This window comes from Stegodyphus dumicola, chromosome 4, assembly GCF_044657685.1.
Source record: "Stegodyphus dumicola isolate Sdum_Otavi_A_Nest chromosome 4, ASM4465768v1".
NCBI classification, from domain to species: Eukaryota; Metazoa; Arthropoda; class Arachnida; order Araneae; family Eresidae; genus Stegodyphus; species Stegodyphus dumicola.
In genome coordinates this window covers 52,529,042-52,543,637 of record NC_140771.1, presented here as the reverse complement: position 1 = coordinate 52,543,637, position 14,596 = coordinate 52,529,042, and the positions used below count along the sequence as shown (strand labels likewise).

At 32.7% G+C, this 14,596-nt stretch overlaps 1 protein-coding gene across 3 annotated transcripts in view; it reads right to left on the bottom strand.

Annotated features, from left to right (window-relative positions):
* Positions 1-14,596, bottom strand: part of pcx (pecanex) — a 267,343-nt gene that overhangs the window by 221,813 nt on the left and 30,934 nt on the right. For 2 of the 3 annotated variants that reach the window (XM_085814871.1, XM_085814873.1), the window contains exons 4-5: positions 3,755-3,901; positions 351-464 (exon numbers count right to left, since the gene is read on the bottom strand). In XM_085814871.1, coding sequence (XP_085670997.1) covers positions 351-464; positions 3,755-3,901 — 261 coding nt within the window. The remainder of the gene's footprint in view (positions 1-350; positions 465-3,754; positions 3,902-14,596) is intronic. The other variant, XM_085814872.1, reaches the window with a different exon arrangement.

Genomic DNA, 14,596 nt, shown 5'->3' with positions numbered 1-14,596 from the left:
TGGTAGAGCTATAGAATGCTTCCAAAAGACAAAAATCTTTCATGTCTCCTTTTTCCTCTCTTACTAATAGCAGCCGTGTGGAGGACATTTGAATGTGAACAGGGCTACAGTTTGGCGACACTTTATTTGACAGAAATAGTGATGGGAATCTCTAAATACTTTTTTAATTTTTATGGTGATCAAAATGGTGCAAAATATAATTTTCTGCTTAGGATTTATTTCTGTTACCAAGTATCGGTGTGATAAAGGAAAAAAAAAATATACATTTTCCTGTTTAACTAAAAACTTAAATACTCATTTAGGTATCATAATTGGTCATTAAACAGCATGATTAACTTAAACAGATATACCTATTTGATCTTGTGAAGCATTATTATTTGAGAGAGCAGATATGAGAGTGGTCATCTCTTGCATATTATTTTTGCCAATATCTGCAGTCCATGACCTGCCTTCTGATGCTGCAACTAACAAAATATTAATGAAAAAATAATACAATTAGTAAACTTTTACATACATTTGGTAATTACCCATACTTATGTTTATATGAGAACTTGTAACTTAAATTTTCTTCCATTAATAAACATTTTTAAAAAAACTTAATAAGCCTTCCATCACTGGATATTTTGCAGCAAAATTTTCTGCATTTAGTACTAAGTTAATTCTTCCACTGCATACTTTTATGATTTCTACAATCATATACAGCATTGATTGACTGCAATAGCGATAATTACTCAAAGCAATATGCATACATATAATTCCAGCATTTTACATTTATTGACCATAAGAAAAGCTAAAAATTTTTGTATCTCCTTCATCACATACGGTAAAAAGAATATAATTTGGAAGACCCTTGGATTCCTCCTCTGGGGTGCTCTTCATCAAAACTGGGTCAAACTGGCCAAAGTCATACTTATATGATCACCTATATGGGCTCAAAGTCCATGCCAATGGCAGAGGCGATTTCACACTCATTGCCACAATAAAATTCAGACGTGTTCTGATTAGGTCAGACAACTAAAATAAGACAACTAAAATACGGCAAAACAACATGAACAATTTTCCTCTTAGCCACTATAAAATGTATAGACTGAAAGTACAATCTGATTCAAGATCACAAAGCTTAGAAACAACAGACCTTTGAATATAGTCACTATCAATCTTAATGCATTTCTCAAGTAGATATTCTCAATAACATTCAAAATTATTTTTGACGTTAATCCAGTTAAGCTTGTTGTGCTCTCATGGGAATCATCTCAGTCCTAATACAAGGCCTGATTTCTAAAAACAGACATAAATCAGCTTATGCCAGCATAACTAGAATCAGTTGCTTTCCAAGACTCTACTGGAAGGATTATCTTGGCCATGAGTGCTACAAATACACTATGTTCACATCTGATGAAACACATAAATATTCATGGTAATAATATAGATGAATGCTGAATATCTAAATTGCCAAAGGTAAAAAAAATCAATGTCTTAATTATTTCTATGAAATTAAAATGACACTTGAATTTCTCCACATAGATGTCGTTTAATCACTTAAGCTACTCGTCACATACCCATGGGTTGCAGTTTAGGAAATAAAAATATAAATTTTCAGACTACAATAACTTCCACCATCAGATATCTTTTAACAGAATTATACAAGACTGAAATTATTATACATTCTTCACAGAAATAATAACTTCACACATACTAATAATGAAATTTCTGGAGAATCAAATAAATATTCCTAAAGGGAGTTTTGTTTTTTAATTCAAATTTCTTAAAGAAATCTTTTATGACAGAAAATCACAACTAGAAGCATGAGCTTTAAATTCCTATTTATAGAAATGCTAAAACCTGAAATTTGTATCAAACATTAAAATTTTATATCAGCCCCTAAACCAGATACATTTAGCACCAGATGAATGTGGTTAAAGTTGTATTATTGTGGCAGTTATTTTTAGGGCCAACTTTGCATAATACAAAAACTAGCATCCCTCCATCTACAAATATTTTGAGTAAAGTATGGAACAACTTTCTAATTTGAATTTTCTACATAAAACGATGACAATATCAAAATTTTCATTTTACAGACAAGGTGTGACATAAAAAATGAGACTGTTCCAATAAATCATTGTACTTACAGAATCAGTTTTCAGTGGCATTATCACCTTCAAAGCAGTTCTTTTCAGCATTCACACACTTCTGCATTCGGTGCTGCCATTGCTTGGTAACAGTTCTGGAACAAGGTTTTTGGAAGACTCTTCAGGAGATTCTCCATTTTTTCCTGAACCTCTTCAGCTGAGGTAAAATGGATTCTCTTTAAGCACGATTTAACTTTAAGAAAGTAAAAAAAAAAAAGTTGCATGGAGCCAAATTAGGTGAATAAGGAGAATGCCCCATGACAATAATGTTTTCGCTGGTTAGAAACTCTTGATAGATAGGGCCATGTGAGAGGGTGCACTGTCCTGGTGCAACAGCCATCCACAATGGTGGCCATTTTTTTCATAATTTTTTCATGAAGTTTTTTAATATTTTAATGTAGTAGTGTTGATTAACAGTCTGACAATTGAGCACCCATTCAATCATTATGAACGTGCTAGGCGCCCCGTTCATCATCTTCCACACTGTCCCTTCACCCTGAAAACCACTTATGACATTCAAACACACGTGCATGAGACAAAGTTTCATCTCCATAAGCCTCAGTTAACATTTAAAATGTTTCCTCCATGGCTGATTTCTTAAGTTTCACAAGAAACTTGATGTTGATTCGCTGTTCAGCTTTAACATTAGACATTTTTCTGGCAGAATGCAGTTGCATGTGTTCACTCAATGACGCAGTAATCCCCACTGGCGTGGTCGGTTAAATCGAAACTGGCCTCATGGATAGAGAACGTGTGTGACATGACATCACCAAAACAGCTGTTGCCAACTCCACTCTATTTTTCAAGCTACATACTTAGTCTCATTTCTTTTGTGTCACACCTTGTATATTTTAACAAAAAGATACCATGTGATCAAAACTATCATAATCTGAAAACTAATTAGAATCATTCCTTAAATTGAACCTACAAGTCTATGATTAATGAGAGTTCAAGAGCTATTTAATTATAAAATATTTTTTTTAATGTCCTGCAGGATGGTTATATAGATAAACCTTCTCAATGCATCGGAAGACAAAAAAATTGTAATGCAATGAGGTTTTCAAGAAAATTAATTTGTAAGGCATTTTCTCCCTCTGTTCCACGTGCCTTTGTGGTGTAACTGGAAGCATACTCGATGTTTATTCAAAAGGTTCAGGATTTGAGTCCTGGTGAGGGCACTGCACTTTTTTGTGCATAAAAAATCCTAATAACTCTACAAATTATTAAATCACAGCTGTTTATTACATACTAAACCATTATGTGAAATTAAATAAAGCACAAGTTAAGCATAAGAATAAAAACTGCTATTATACAAATGAATATAAACACTTCTGCCACATTATACATGACTTTGTGTGATAAACTTGGAGCCAAGTTTATGATGCTGTTTATGTGTTATAAAATACTATATCTAAAAATTACACAGACAAAAATAATTTCAGATTAAAGGAACTACAAGAAAAAAACTTTTGTTAAAATATTCTCAACTAATTTTACTTGAATAACAAACGATGTACTCGAAAGAAGAGCATATGGTATTGAAAAGGGAACTTAAGTACGGGGGAAAAAAAAATTACAGAGAAGTATACAAGATTTAACATTACAAAATACACATATTTTCACACCTTGTTGCAAAACTTCTGCAACAAGACTTGAAGCAAGCCCATCTTTTCCTTCTTTCTCCTGCTGTGCAGGTTCTGACACACTTTGCTTGACAGACGCAGCACCAGAACTACCAGAACTCTCACGATGGTGAACGTCAACTTCTAGATCTGTGAATATTATAAATTCTGTGTTATGTAACACTGCAATAAGAATGCAAAGTTTACCAAAATGAAACTACTGATTTTAATTGCTTAAGTTACAGAAATGAAATAAATGAGGTTATTACATATAATATCCAGCCAATATGTATACTGACTACAGCATTACACTGGGCAATACACACAATGGCCTTTTAATCATTTTTACGTATGACTTACACATTAATATAAAATATTTCTTTTACTTCTAGATGTATTTTATCTCATAAAATATCACAGTATAAAAAAATTTTATAAAGCTGAATTTAGTTAGAATATTTTATGATCAAGTTGATATCTTTTCCTTTTATTATTTTTTGAATACTTATTCTTCTACATAAAATTTAAAGAAATGTTCTTGTTGGAGTCAAAAATAAATTCTTACACAATTTTAGTAAACATTAAATATATGATACTTTTGCTTCAGTGCAACCTAAATCATTCAATTTGAATTGCATTTCTGGAACATTCATGTCACAATCTAAACAATTTTTTGATTCTGCACACAGAAATATGAAGTATATTTCAAGCAAAAAACTATGATTCTTTTAATATTTACCAGTGCGACCCATATAAACAAATCTTTGATTATGTGTCTTTTTACATCAGTTATGGCCAACAATGTAATTTTGTGCCAGAAATATTTACAATACTTTAAAAAAATCTGGCAGTGACTTGCTGCAATAATACATTAATGCTTCCTTATAAATATTATATATGGCATGAAGCTGTTTGTCACAATAATATGCGTTAATTTAAATGACAGGAATATATAAAAAAAATGATGAATGACTTTTATTAACTGATAGACATACTGTGATGTTGTGAATATCCCAGATTCAAGAAAGATAGCCTTAGTGAAACATCAATCTTTTATTTACGTCACTGTCAAAACATACGAACACGTCGACATAAATTTTAATTTGCACAAATTTAGAAATATTAATAGATATCCAAGTTGGTGACATGTTCAGAGACTGCAAAAATAGGTCATGACGGATCCGTCACACCTGACCTCAACAGACAAAAAAAAATCTCCATACTTTATCTTACTGGCAGAGCTTCCAATCTCTTTCTCACAGACCAAACGTCGAACACTTTGTTGTTCTACTTACACAGACATAGTACCTCAGATCAGCCTGGTTGCCTAGAGATATGGAATAATAGTTCATTACAACAGTCTCAAGAAATAATTTTCTAAGCAAGCACATCAGCTCCTTTTACATCGTCATGTATGAACGAACATGTCACCCCTTTTTTATTTATCAAAGTCTACTTGGGAAATAACTAAAATACTCAAAGGCTATGGAAATACAATATCTGGACTTGTTGGGACTTTGGTGATTCCAGATTTGGGATTTTTCTGGATTTTAGGTCATCAGTTTTTTAAATCTAATAAGATGGCATGTAGAGATTATAAAAATTAAAAATATGATATCGTGATTTATGAAGCAATGAAGCATATATGATCAAAAGAATATCAAAATTTACAAAAAAAAAACTTAATATTTATTTGTTTACTTATTAAATATCTCTTTCAATGTAAGTTCTATAAGTTCCTTTGTTTTTTGTGCTAATATGTTCTCTTTAATTCTACAGACAGACAGGGAAGGGGGGGAACATCCCGGCATGCAATGAACTCGAAGCTGATCTGTCAGCACTATCCTTATCTTCAGGGCAGATGTTTTTATTTTATTTGGCTTATAATTCCTTACTAAATGTAGTATTTCATCTCGATGTACTCGGTCTTTGATATGATTTAAATCAAATTTCTCGTCATTATAAATATCATGAATACACATCAAATAGTTTTCTGGTTGCAAATTTTCTAATTTCGACTATGCGTAATGTACGCTTTACGCAAGCGCGCGTTGAAAGAACTGTTTAATAAAGTAAACAAATACATATTAGGCATTTTTTTTGTAAATTTTGATACCCTTTAGATAATATAATTGCTCTTTATTTCATAAATTACGGATTCATATTTTTAATTTTATAATTTCTGCATGCCATCTTACCAGATTTAAACTGATGACCTATAATCCGGAAAAATCGATAATCTGGAATCACTGAAGTCCAGACGAGTCCCAATTAGAGACTTTTGACTGTATCTGGAGACATCCTCCCATGATCTTGCAATTCTTCATAGAGCAGAATTAATGATAAGATATTTTAAAAATTCTTTAATGGTCTTGCCATTGCTCAATAATTTTTAATTAATTTACACGGATTTTTAAAATGCTACTTTATTTGCATTTCAGCACACGTTTGCATTTCAGGTTGAATGAATGACATACAATTTGGAGAAATTTTTGCATCATCAAACCATCCGAATTCAAATGTTGCTGAGCCTTGGGTATGAAATGATTTTCAAACCAATCATTCTTTAATGCTGTGCGAACCATGCTTTTTTATCGGCATCATATATAATGGGGAAAATCTCCATTCCTTTAAATGCTCGAGTTCATGTATGCTTTCTGATTATGAAAAGTTTACACTTGTGCGTTCCTGCAGCATTCGTACATTCTAAAATTGTTAATCTCTCTTTGGAATCTTTGACAGCAGTTGGAGCCTTTTCTGTAGAGGTTGCCAGGATATTTCTCAGTATATATTGCCAGAAAAGACTAGTTTAATCAGCACTGTAAATTTGTTCTGGAGATAACTTTTCACTAATGAGTTCAATGAATTCATCTGCTGGGTCATTCTGACAGGTCCAAAGCTAATGGCTTGAGTCATCCGCATTGCACCTGTCAATGGCATGCTCTCGCTGCAATGCTATCTGACCCATTCAATCATCACACTGTCATGATCATCACTTTAGCATAAAGAATAATTTTTCTTTTATTCATTGAGAGTGGGGGTCAGAAACCAAAAAAAAAAAAATAATAATAATAATAATAATAAATTTCCTTTTTCTGTTTTCTTATGTCATATAAAGTTGACTTTCTAACGCCAAACTTTTAGCTTAATTTTGAAATGGATATACCTTTATCCATTTTTTGCAGCAATTCCACATTTTGTTTAATGTTAAACATGTACATCCTGTTGAAGCTCCAAAATTTGAAAATCTTTTCAACACAATTGAAAGTTTAAGCTTTAATTTTCCCAAAACTGCTGTAATACAGTCAAAAGTCGTTAATTCGGACACCCATAATCCGGAATGATCTATAATACGGACCTCAAAGTTACAAACTTTCTGCACATGCGTCATGTTGACGCATGCACGCGTAAGACCTTTACAGCTGCGAATACGCATGTGCGCGTGCGCAAAATACGTTTACAAATGCGCGTTTAATGTATAACGGATGGTATAAGCTAAGCAAAAATTATCTAAATCAGTTAATGTTGGATATTGCGTTGTTCCTTAATCTTCGAATTGGATTCGGCTTATTATTTTTTGCAGACTGTTAGAGCAATTTTATAAAAGTAAGCTTGAACTTTCTATTATGTCAAATAGAATTTCTGATATATATTTACTAATATGTAAAGGATCTACAAAGCGAAAGTATGTTTCGAAATCCATTAAACAAAAAGTGGAATTGCTGCAAAAATTGGATACAGGCATATCCTTTGTTTATCTAAACTTTGTTTATCTTTAACGCTACGGCGCAATGAACTGGAAGTTGATCTGTCAGCACTATCCTTATCTTCAGGGCAGATGTTTTTATTTTATTTGGCTTATAATTCCTTACTAAATGTAGTATTTCATCTCGATGTACTCGGTCTTTGATATGATTTAAATCAAATTTCTCGTCATTATAAATATCATGAATACACATCAAATAGTTTTCTGGTTGCAAATTTTCTAATTTCGACTATGCGTAATGTACGCTTTACGCAAGCGCGCGTTGAAAGAACTGTTTAATAAAGTAAACAAATACATATTAGGCATTTTTTTTGTAAATTTTGATACCCTTTAGATAATATAATTGCTCTTTATTTCATAAATTACGGATTCATATTTTTAATTTTATAATTTCTGCATGCCATCTTACCAGATTTAAACTGATGACCTATAATCCGGAAAAATCGATAATCTGGAATCACTGAAGTCCAGACGAGTCCCAATTAGAGACTTTTGACTGTATCTGGAGACATCCTCCCATGATCTTGCAATTCTTCATAGAGCAGAATTAATGATAAGATATTTTAAAAATTCTTTAATGGTCTTGCCATTGCTCAATAATTTTTAATTAATTTACACGGATTTTTAAAATGCTACTTTATTTGCATTTCAGCACACGTTTGCATTTCAGGTTGAATGAATGACATACAATTTGGAGAAATTTTTGCATCATCAAACCATCCGAATTCAAATGTTGCTGAGCCTTGGGTATGAAATGATTTTCAAACCAATCATTCTTTAATGCTGTGCGAACCATGCTTTTTTATCGGCATCATATATAATGGGGAAAATCTCCATTCCTTTAAATGCTCGAGTTCATGTATGCTTTCTGATTATGAAAAGTTTACACTTGTGCGTTCCTGCAGCATTCGTACATTCTAAAATTGTTAATCTCTCTTTGGAATCTTTGACAGCAGTTGGAGCCTTTTCTGTAGAGGTTGCCAGGATATTTCTCAGTATATATTGCCAGAAAAGACTAGTTTAATCAGCACTGTAAATTTGTTCTGGAGATAACTTTTCACTAATGAGTTCAATGAATTCATCTGCTGGGTCATTCTGACAGGTCCAAAGCTAATGGCTTGAGTCATCCGCATTGCACCTGTCAATGGCATGCTCTCGCTGCAATGCTATCTGACCCATTCAATCATCACACTGTCATGATCATCACTTTAGCATAAAGAATAATTTTTCTTTTATTCATTGAGAGTGGGGGTCAGAAACCAAAAAAAAAAAAAAAAATAATAATAATAATAATAAATTTCCTTTTTCTGTTTTCTTATGTCATATAAAGTTGACTTTCTAACGCCAAACTTTTAGCTTAATTTTGAAATGGATATACCTTTATCCATTTTTTGCAGCAATTCCACATTTTGTTTAATGTTAAACATGTACATCCTGTTGAAGCTCCAAAATTTGAAAATCTTTTCAACACAATTGAAAGTTTAAGCTTTAATTTTCCCAAAACTGCTGTAATACAGTCAAAAGTCGTTAATTCGGACACCCATAATCCGGAATGATCTATAATACGGACCTCAAAGTTACAAACTTTCTGCACATGCGTCATGTTGACGCATGCACGCGTAAGACCTTTACAGCTGCGAATACGCATGTGCGTGTGCGCAAAATACGTTTACAAATGCGCGTTTAATGTATAACGGATGGTATAAGCTAAGCAAAAATTATCTAAATCAGTTAATGTTGGATATTGCGTTGTTCCTTAATCTTCGAATTGGATTCGGCTTATTATTTTTTGCAGACTGTTAGAGCAATTTTATAAAAGTAAGCTTGAACTTTCTATTATGTCAAATAGAATTTCTGATATATATTTACTAATATGTAAAGGATCTACAAAGCGAAAGTATGTTTCGAAATCCATTAAACAAAAAGTGGAATTGCTGCAAAAATTGGATACAGGCATATCCTTTGTTTATCTAAACTTTGTTTATCTTTAACGCTACGGCGCAATGAACTGGAAGTTGATCTGTCAGCACTATCCTTATCTTCAGGGCAGATGTTTTTATTTTATTTGGCTTATAATTCCTTACTAAATGTAGTATTTCATATCGATGTACTCCGTCTTTGATATGATTTAAATCAAATTCCTCGTCATTATAATTCGCTTCCGATAGCGAAGAAAGTAACAGAGGTTATTGAAAATGAAAAAATTTCGATTGACAAATTAGTCGGTATTCTCGACACAGCAATTATAGGACTTGAACAGCGGAACTTTGTAACTCAACAAGAAATTATGTCTGTTTATAGAATTAAAGAGAAAGTATTATCACATAAAACGAAGCAGCTTAAACAACTTACATTGAAAGAAATGTTTAATAAAGTAAACAAATAAATATTAAGCTTTTTTTTTTTTTTTTTTTTTGTAAATTTTGATACCCTTTAGATCATAATTGTTCTTTATTTCATAAATTACGGTTTCATATTTTTAATTTTATAATTTCTGCATGCCATCTTACCAGATTTAAACTGATGATCTATAATCCGGAATCGCAGAAGTCCTTACGAGTCCGGATTAACGACTTTTGACTGTAATAACAGTATGCACAAAATAATAAGCTGGCTCAAATCAGAAATTTAAGGAACAGTGCAATCTGCTTTATTAACTGAAATTCCTTGGAATCAATAAAATATAATTTTAGCCCAGCTTAATAGCGTCCGCTATACTTTATTGGCTATGTATCATGAGATTGGTGATGAAAGACAAGTTGTTCTGCTAAATGTTGTCAGCAGCGAGACAATTAAGCCTGAATTGTATTAATTTAGTTATTTATTACACTTATGTCTATTTCTTGTACATGCTTAAGGCTTATCTGAGTCTTGAATAAACAAATTCCCACATATACTTGAGGCTTATTCGTGAGCCGACACTAGATACTATACCGCTTAACGCAGTCTCTGCAAATCCTAAATTTTGCTACCAAGCGTCTCCTTAAATTCTAAGTTTTTGCCCCCACCCCCCAAGTTTTAGGTCCCAGTGCTTTCCTTAAATTCTAAAAATTTTGTCATCCCTTTATTTTTTTGCTCGGTACTTCTCTAGATTCCAAAAATTTTGTCTTCCCTAAACTCTGCCATCTGAGCTCTGGTGCCGGTTCTGGGTTTATGTGAATAACAAATCAGTTATTCTTAATTCAAGTAGCACATGTAATCTTTTCAGCTATGAGTATCATTAACAAAATCTATTTTTGTTAAATCTTTCCTCGTCAACATTTCTTAGCACATTTAACTTAAATTTATAATCATTGCCAAGCATAATGTCTAAAAAACTACCCTATTCTTTGTTATTCAATTATTAATATTAAAAAAGTGGTTATGTTTTGCTGCATGAGTCATTACTCAAGTTGTCATGTGTTGATAAACATCCTGTGATGAAGGCAAAATATAATAAATAATGATTCGGCAGGTTGGCATCAGGGATATGAAATATTAGTAGGTGTAAAATCAGAGATGTTTCTATGCAGAATGTTTTGGTTTGAGATGTATGCGAAGCAGATACGCACATACGGAGCCAAATTATTGATCACACAAATTTATGCTAAAATGATTGTTTCTTCAATGACGAGGTGTTTTATTTAGCGCTGAAGTGAAATTAAAAATCAGGACTCTCCACATGTTTTATTATGGGAGAGGGGGGAATCAAATGCACACATGCATAAAGCATTAAAAAGAAAACTGTTGGTGAGTTTGAGGTCCAGATTTTAGATCATTCCAGATACTGGACGTCCAGCTGTCGAACTTTGTACTGTATAAATAACTAAAATTCTGATATTTATAGCTAAAAACAAACCTGCTGCTCAAATAGCAGAGATTTTTCTAATAATCTTATTACTTTTTAAGCATTTTAAAACATTAATAATAAATATTAGTTTTGCACTGTTGTTAAAAACTGCATTTTTAGATGCGAGCTTATAGACGCATGCAGTTGGCAATGAATTAATGATTTCTGATGCAATCACTCTATTTTTTTCTTCTTCAACAATAAAAAAAAAAAAGCTTTTATAAGCAATTCTGAATAAATAATCTATCTGTACAGAGAAATTTAGCATACATGCATACAATGAATATTGTTTCAGGATGGACCTCTAAACAACAGCTAAGCAAACAAAACATAGTATGCTCCCCAGAGAGCTAGTATACATTGGCCCTCTTATATGCAGAAATTGGCCAATGCTGTTGATTTAAACTATATTTACCTAATACATATCTGATCTGGAAACACATGACTTCCTTGTATGGCCTATTAAATTATACACATTTTTGTTGCACTTAATCATTTAAACTCGTTTCCTCAAATTTCATTAGAACACTGAAGAGCCGAAACATTATAACTACCTACACAATAATGCATTATGCGACCTTGGGCATACAAAAAAGCTGCAAGTCACCTTGGTATGGATGCCACAAGTTTTTGGTAGATGACAGGAGACAGGCTATACCAAATGTCTAAGCAGTGGTCACGCAAAGTCGACATATTCCAACATAATGGTGTTTGAGCTCTCAGCTGCCGTTCCATGACACCCCAAATGTGCTTTATCAGGTTAAGTTTCTGTGAGTTAGTTGGCCAAAACATTAACTGAAATTCATCCTTATGTTCCTCAAATCACTCGAACAGACTTCGATCCTTGTGACATAGAGCTTGTCCTGCTGGAAGATTTTATTTCCAATTGGGAAGGCAGATACTATGTAAGGGTGCAACTGATTCACAGTATTAGGTTCAGCTAGTCTGCAGCTCTCATAGTTTGTTCTACCACAACTTAGGGTCCCAGAGTCACGTATGAAAACGTCCCTCAAAGCATAATTCTGCCGCTACCAGCCTCTGTATGACCTGCTGTAGCAACAGTTCATCTGGAAGACAGCATACCCTGACATGACCATCGATGTGATGATTGAGAAATCATGATTCATCTAACCAGGCAATTGTCTTCCACATATCCATGGTCCAGTCTCTATGTTCCCAGGCCTATTGTAGGCATAGTTGAGGTAGAACATTTGGTTAACAGAGGCACATGAGTGGATTGTCTGCTGTGCAGTCCCATATCCAGCAATGTTCGTTGAGCTGTGTGTTCTGAAATACTTGCACTAAGCCACTGTCCAGTGCCAATTTTGCCGTACCAAGCAGGATAGTCTCCAACATTCTTTTTCTTTGATGATGATTTCAGAGCAGTATGAGATGTGCAAGTAAATGCAAGAATGATCCTTTACCTTCACCAGTCATTCAGACAATCTATCCACGTCATCCATATGATTTCATTGAAAAATGTAGGGATGGTCATAATGTTTTGGCTCGTCAGTGTATTTCTCATTCAATCAATTCAGTTCTCATTCCCCAGCAAAGCAAAAATACATAAAAACTCAAAATATCTTCATTAAAAATTGAAAAACTTGAAACACCAAATACAGATAAAAACACAATTTTTACATCTAAAATTAGTTTCTATGCAAAAAGAAGCAATATGGCCAGTGGGCAGGAAAGGCAAATTATCGGTGTACAAAATTGAAAGTTAGCATTTAGTCTCACTAGATCAGGGTTCATAGTCACATTTTAGTTAAAAAAATAAGCACGTATAAGCACTTTTCAAGCATATTTTAAGAAAAAAAATAAGCACCTGTCTAATTACATTATACACAACTGCATAACCTTAAAAGAAAAATTAGACTTGCAATCTAAAATATGAGCAATGCAATATTTATTAAGAGAATGAGCATTACCTCAACCATGGAAAACAATTAACCTATTTTTTTTTTAATTTTAAATGACAGTTCAATTTACAGAATTAGTTTACAATGAGAGGGGGAAAAAAAAAAACTATGCAGAACTAAACTACATTACAAGATTTAATGATGAAATTTCAGTTCAAAATATAGAAAATAAATAATAATAAGCCATATTAATTGTATTTGCTTGGCACCTAATAATAAATACAATTAATTTTTCCACCCATATTAATATTTAAATAATTTAACTTAAATCAAAATTCTGAACATTTTCTAAATTTTCATAGCATAACAGTTTTTCCTTAACATATATTCCAAGCAAAGTAATTTAAGTAAAAAAGAGGAACATTTCTTTAATCAGGAGACGGGAAATTGCTTCATGCAGTCATCCTTTAACAGTAAAAGCTTAACTAACCCGCATACTCGGAAATTGCCGAATATTCCGTATAGTCGAGCGCAACTGGAAAAAGTGGAGGGGGGAGATTGTAGCCATTCTTTAGATTTCAGAGCTAAATAAATTATTTTGACATTTTGATATGTGCATCATATAAAAAAAGACCAACGGAACTGAGAAATATTCTGCTTAAAAAGCACAGTAAAACTCTTTTAAGTGTTCATAAATAAATCTCAGACTGAACATCAAAATTAATTATCTCTGCAAAATACCACAAACATTATTGCACAATACGTGCAGGGTAATTCTTCCATATGTGATATTACGCAATCGGAATCAACAGCTACCGGTATTCGGAGAATAAAGAACTAAATAAAAGAAAAGAAACAGACTTACTAATCTGGGGTGTTTTTGATTCTAATTTTGAACACACTGCCTTAAATTTCCCGAATAGAATCATTCTTCGCTTGGGTTGGGTAGACCGCAAAACTTTTAGTCCTATTCAATCCCGATTGGACAGTGACCCGAAAAAAAAAAGGTCCGCTGCCTAAATATTAGAGATTTTGCAGAGAAAGGGGAGAACCTCCCAACCTCCGTACTGTATAATGTATTAGTATTGGCAAAAAAAAAAAAAAAAAAAAAATTATTATGACTATTCGATTACTTTCCTTTTATTTAAGCCATTCCGAATATTATTCCTCAGAAAGCTAATCTGTGTAAAAATACACCCATTTTTGGAAGTTTATGCACACTTCAGCAGCTACTGCAACTATATTATAAATATTCATACATATGCTCATAATATAAGCATAACGATCATAATAAAGACGAATATGAACTGACCACGTGGAACGAAAATGCAAATTATTAAAATCTTGATAGAAATTCAAACATGTGTAGTATTTGGGTGGGAGAAAAA